Source organism: Lathyrus oleraceus, chromosome 4 (genome assembly GCF_024323335.1).
Source record: "Lathyrus oleraceus cultivar Zhongwan6 chromosome 4, CAAS_Psat_ZW6_1.0, whole genome shotgun sequence".
NCBI classification, from domain to species: domain Eukaryota; kingdom Viridiplantae; phylum Streptophyta; class Magnoliopsida; order Fabales; family Fabaceae; genus Lathyrus; species Lathyrus oleraceus.
In genome coordinates, this window is record NC_066582.1 from 83,646,184 (window position 1) to 83,652,069 (window position 5,886).

General features: G+C 33.9%; 1 protein-coding gene across 1 annotated transcript; it reads right to left on the minus strand.

The window, feature by feature from the left end:
- Positions 1–2,096: 2,096 nt before the first annotated feature.
- LOC127073545 (uncharacterized) lies at positions 2,097–3,769 on the minus strand. Its single transcript, XM_051014717.1, has 3 exons — positions 2,812–3,769; positions 2,544–2,716; positions 2,097–2,445 (listed from the first exon to the last, which is right to left on the minus strand). The coding sequence occupies exons 1-3, from the start codon at positions 3,364–3,366 to the stop codon at positions 2,292–2,294; spliced, it is 882 nt and encodes a 293-aa protein (XP_050870674.1). The 5' UTR covers positions 3,367–3,769; the 3' UTR covers positions 2,097–2,291.
- Positions 3,770–5,886: the final 2,117 nt, after the last annotated feature.

Consider the following 5,886-nt stretch of genomic DNA (forward strand, 5'->3'; position numbering starts at 1 on the left):
AGTAGTGACATTCACTTCAAATTGAATCTTCTCCGTCATAATTTATAAAAGCTTCATCCACATCTCTTTACTCTTCTTCCTCTGACGGGACTCACTAAAAGTAATACATATGTGATTAATACTTTATTCCTCTATATTCCACTCCCAACAACTCATAAGACTTCCTACCTCTTAGATAGTCATTGAAGATAAAATCCACAACTTTACCATCAAGCTAACTTGGCTTAATTTAACCAATAAGCAATGTTTTGACGACCTTAAAAAAAAGTAGGTTATAATCTCCCTACTCCAAACTCCATAAGTGTTTGCAAGTTTATTCTTATAAATGAATATATACATATCAGATAAGCGGTTTTAACATCAGCCTTACCCCAAAAGCTCCATGATAACTCAATAGTCAAATGTGTTTTTATCCCTTGTTTATTGCAAAACTCATTAAAGTGCTCTTAAACAACCTTTAGGCGTCCACCACATCTTGACATCAAATCACACAGCTTGTTCTTTTCATGAAGGTCTTCACTTGAACCTTTTAAAATATATAAGTAACAAGTTTTAGATCCTTTAGCAATTATCACTTCTTCGTGTGAAGTATTCAATATCTCATGTTTAACTCTAGTGTAATAGCCTAAATCATCAAACATGCCTATAGATAATAAAGTTTCCTTGAGTTCTGAAACATACCTCACATTCTGAAGAAAAGACTCATGATCATCAAACATTTAACGTATGATCGTACAAATACCATGAACCTTGTGAGCCTTATTGTCACCAAGGTGAACTATTCCTTCTTCCTCCAACTTTAAAGTCTCAAAATATTATTTTCTTGGACACGTGAAAAGAGCAGCATGAGTTCGTGACTCAACTATCTTCGGTCTTCAAACTCAACACCACTAATACAACAACACTCTCATAACTATTCTCATATGACATAACTACAATCTGAATAGAATCATCATTGTCCCTCCTCCTGAGACAATCCCTCGTGAAGTGATTAATTTTCGGACAAGTGAATCATTTTACCTTTGACTTATCAAACCTCTTTGATTTAGACATTCCTCTTCACCACTGTGGTCAAACTTCAAATCTTCCATCTTTGGAAAAAAAATGGATCTCACATAAAGAAAGACATCCTTAAAGTGTCAAAGAATCTGGATAATGAACTCAATAAGAATAAAATTGTGTCCTCATAATCAATTTTCACCTCAATATTATCTAGATTGTTAATTATCTTGTGAAATTCTATCAACTACTCTATTATAAATTTGTTTTCTACCATACACTACATCAAAATCGTTGTGTTCTCTTTGACAACTTTTCCTAAAATTTTATCTTCAAAAGGACAAGATAATAACAATTTAACAAAGTCTTATCAACCATCTTAATCTTATCCTTGACAACTCTTTGTAAATTATATTAATATCTTTTCTAGATTAATAATTCACTTTCTTCATCTTTATTATTATTTAATTGGTTGAAATCTTTACTCTTTCTTTCTTTTCTTTTCTTTTCCGCCACATCCTATACATCTTTTTCTTCCTGTTTAGTGTTTAAAGATTATCTTTTTTGGCTACAAGTGTCTAATAATTATTAGTACCTTCATTTCATTTCTTTATATAAGAAAGAACTCATTTTTTAATTTTAAATTTATTAAATGATCGGAAATAGTTTAACCATTAAAAGTTTTACTTTTTGCTTTACTGACTGTCTTCTAGTATATGTCTTAACTTCATTATATTGATCCCACTTTCAACATTTTTTTTGAACATCCACTTTCAACATTTTTACACTTTCGTTTGTTTAGAGGTATTTATGTCATTTATTAACATGCATTTTTTTTCTCCAACTTTCCTCTCCATTAGAGGAGAGAAGAGAAATGTTTTATATTTCTTTCCTTCCATTTTCAATCCCACATCAGGTACAATTACAAAACCCATTTCCCTTTCCTCTTACTTTCCTTTCCTTCAACATTTTCTCCTTTTTCTTCTTTCTTTACCTTTCTTTTTAAATCCAAATACACCAACAAGTATCCATCTTCCAAGCATAATACAGCTACACACACAAACATGCTACAAGAAGATAGAGATTTAACAATTCAATTCAATCAAAAGCCCCACCTTTTATTCTTATTTCAACATTTATGGTAAGGCGAACAAAGACCATTATTACATCTATATTCATCGGCCAAAAATTTAATAGAAAAGGTTAAGCTAATCATAATAATAACAATTAATATAAACATAGGTTAGAAAAACTCATAAAACTGAAACCCAGAAACCACAAAAGGACAGAATTCAAGAAGCAGCAGCAGCCAACGGCGGAGGAGTTGTTGATAGAGAACCTCCATTAAAGAAACCAAAAGCTTTTTCAGAGGATTCTTCTTCAACTTCATCCTCTTCTTCTTCCTCAGCATCCCATAGAAAATGCGCATACGACGCTAAAACATAACTGCAACAACACATCAACCATTTCGTTAAATTCATTATTCTTCACATAATTAACCTAATAACAAGAATTCATTCGATTCAAATTAATATGATTTTTACCAGTCATCAGGAGCTGCTTTAACTGCTTGATCAAAGTAAGTCTCAGCTCGAGAAGCATCCTTATGACACTCCCATATCAAATCTGCGTAAAGTGACAGAACGTTACCATCATTTGGATTTGCCAATATTGCCCTTCCACAATACTCTTCAGCTTTCACATAATCCTTACGAACCTATAATCATAACAAAAAAAAAATCAATATTAAAGTGATAATTTCTTAAAATAGCAATTCAGAGAAAAATACTTTGAAATTCTAACTTCTATTACCTCTTTCAAGTACTTTGCGTAGTTGCTAAGAAAAAGAGGATTCCCTGGATTAGCTTCGATCATTGTACGGTAATACAAATCGGTACTATCGTTTCCGTGATTTGAATCACCGAATCTAGAAACTCCACCATCGTTTTTGTCGAATCCACCACCGCCGCCGCCTTCTTCCACCAACACACCGCTGTCACTCGCATCGACTCCACTCTGGCTTTCTTCCGACTCAGATAAAGAACACAACGCGGAACTAAACGACGCCGATCTGGAACGAGCACCAAAACCGAGAGTTCTGCTCTCTTCATCGTCATCATCAAATTGACGGCGGTGGAACGGCTTCCGATTAGGCGGCACTGAGAGATCGGTCTCCGAAAGTGCTCGAGTTAGTTTGTTCATTGAACCAGTAATCGGTGACAGTGAACTCGACGACGAAGGCGAGAACGTAACAGATCTGGATTTCGGGTTTCGGTGAAAAAATTCCGGTTCGGGAGATGAATCCTTCGAGTTTGAGTGTGGAAGCCGTGGATTCATAACCGGCGTTGACGAGCTTCGTAGAAGCATTGTTGCAATTCTGGTTATGGACTTATGGCAATGAATCTGGTTATGTTCAACCCTAAAACTCTGAGTATAAATCTGGAACTAGTTGAAAAAGGTACTCACATGATTATGGAGTTTTATAGAAGAAGATAGAAATTGATCACGACCGTTGATTTTTCATCAAGAGAGGTCAATGAATTTAGCTTCAATCATGCTTTTGTTACGTAAAATGGGACCCACAACTACGATTTACAGCCGTTGGATTGAGAAAAAATCAGATGAAATCAAGAGCTGGGTTTTGTAGAGGAGAGAGAGTAGATAGATTTTTTAAAGAGTGACGGGTGAGGTTGTAAATCGTAGAGGTCGCGGTCGGATGGGTTTAGTTTGGACAAATGTTTATGGATTTTCGTTTCGCTTAGCACCGCCCGTGGAGAATCTCTAGGGTCCCTCTTGAGGATATTTATGTAATTTCGTCGATAATTATGAATTCATAAATTAGCAAGCTGTACTCTATTCCTGAGGGCTGTCAGATATTTTGGGCCGTTGGTTTTTTCTTTTTTTCCACATGTTTTTTCTATTGGGATTTTTTATTTGACATATTTTAAACTTATGTGAAAATATGGTTAATGATGAATTTCAATCTCAATTATTTTTAATTCGCCATTTTTCTCCTTTTGTTTTTAATTTTTGAAAATCTAGTTATCCATTTAGAAATTATGCATTATTGATTCATCTATAAAGGTGTTATCTAATCCTTAGCTATATGTTGATGTGCCAAGTAATGGGTGGTGTAGTATTAAACTTCATGGATGACATGACTCTTTATAGGATGGATAAAAAATTTAAGGTCTAAGCCAACCCGATTTACCGGTTAAATAAAATATATTTTGGACGATTTATTCCGAATTATTCTTTTAGCAGTTTATAATGGATAGATTTGGTCGATTATACAATTTCTGTCCATTTAAATTTGATATTGATAGAAAACATAATAGAGATTAACGGGCACCTAGACAGCACGGACGATTAAATGAAAATATAAATGAAAATATAAATAATATAGTATGTGAAGATTTATATTTAAAAATTATATGAAAGTTAATAATACTAAATTTAATAAAAGTTATTAAATTAATTTAAAATATGGGATGATCCATTAAATCTGATAAATCATAGAATTTGAACTTTAAAATTGGAATTCATATTTTTTAGATTTTTTTAATCCAATCCTAAAAAGTTTGTTATTCGTTAGGGTTAGCTTGATAAGCCGTAGATAGTCCGCTAAGTCTATATGTTATAAATTTTAAAAAATATATATTAATATTTATATTATCTCACTCCAAAATAATACATTGATGATATAGAATGTTTTACGTCCTAACGCTTTATCAAAACGAACAACTTGATTCTAAATAATTCCAACACGTGTTAGTTCCAATTATATTGATAATCGTAACAAGACCAAACTGTAATTGGAACTAACGAAATTGGTTCACCATATGCCAACTTTAACGCCTCTGAATGCTTTAAGAATTACGTACTGACCCCACAAATCAACAGGATCTTTTCATTATGTTTTATCCTCACTCACACGTTTTCTAGGAAATTTCCCAAAAGATCACTCATTCAAATACTACTCCAAGTCAAGCATAGTTAAGTATGAAGTTCTTATTTGTTAGGATACCGAAAAGAAGATGCATCTTGTTGATATAGGTAGTATCAATCAATCTTTATAAGTCTTTCTTCAACCATGCAGTCTCATCCCTACACAGCCTCAGGATCCACGAACCACATTGTACTAGGAGAGACTGGCTCTGCTACCATTTTTAATGCCCAAAAATGCTTTAAGGATTACCTGCTAACCCCACAAACCAACACGGGTATTTTCATCATATTTTGTCATTACTCACACGCTTTCCAGAAAACTTCCCCGAAGGTCACCCATCCAAATACTACTCCAAGTCAAGCACGCTTAACTATGGAGTTCTTATTTGTTATGATACATAAGAAAGATGCATCTTGTTGATATATATAGTACCAATCAATCCTTATAAGCCTTCCTTCAACCATGCAATCTCATCCATGCAAAACCTTAGGATCCATCTCATTCCGATGTGAATTTGGAGACCCCTCTCCGCCGCCTCGAGTGTTACATCCATTCTCTACCCTCTTTGGCATCGGGTATTACATGCCCACCACCAACTTCCCCTAGAGTATCTATGATTCTAAACATGGGTTTGTAAATTTTGAATTTAAAACTAAGCTATTAAAACGAATGAATAAATAAAATAAATAAGGCTTCAGAGAGATATGAGAGCTTTACAGGATTGAATTTCATCCACCATACGAACATGTAATTTGCCAACCAATTATGTACAATCTAACCATTCATCAATATCATCGCGTAGCTTACAACAGGGTTCATGTCTAAACTTCTGTCGTGAGTTCTACCGTATTATTTAATCGACGATCTCTCAGTCTATCAAAAAATACGGAGCATTAGGATTCGATACTCATGCGAATGTGAAACCTAAATCTATGTTT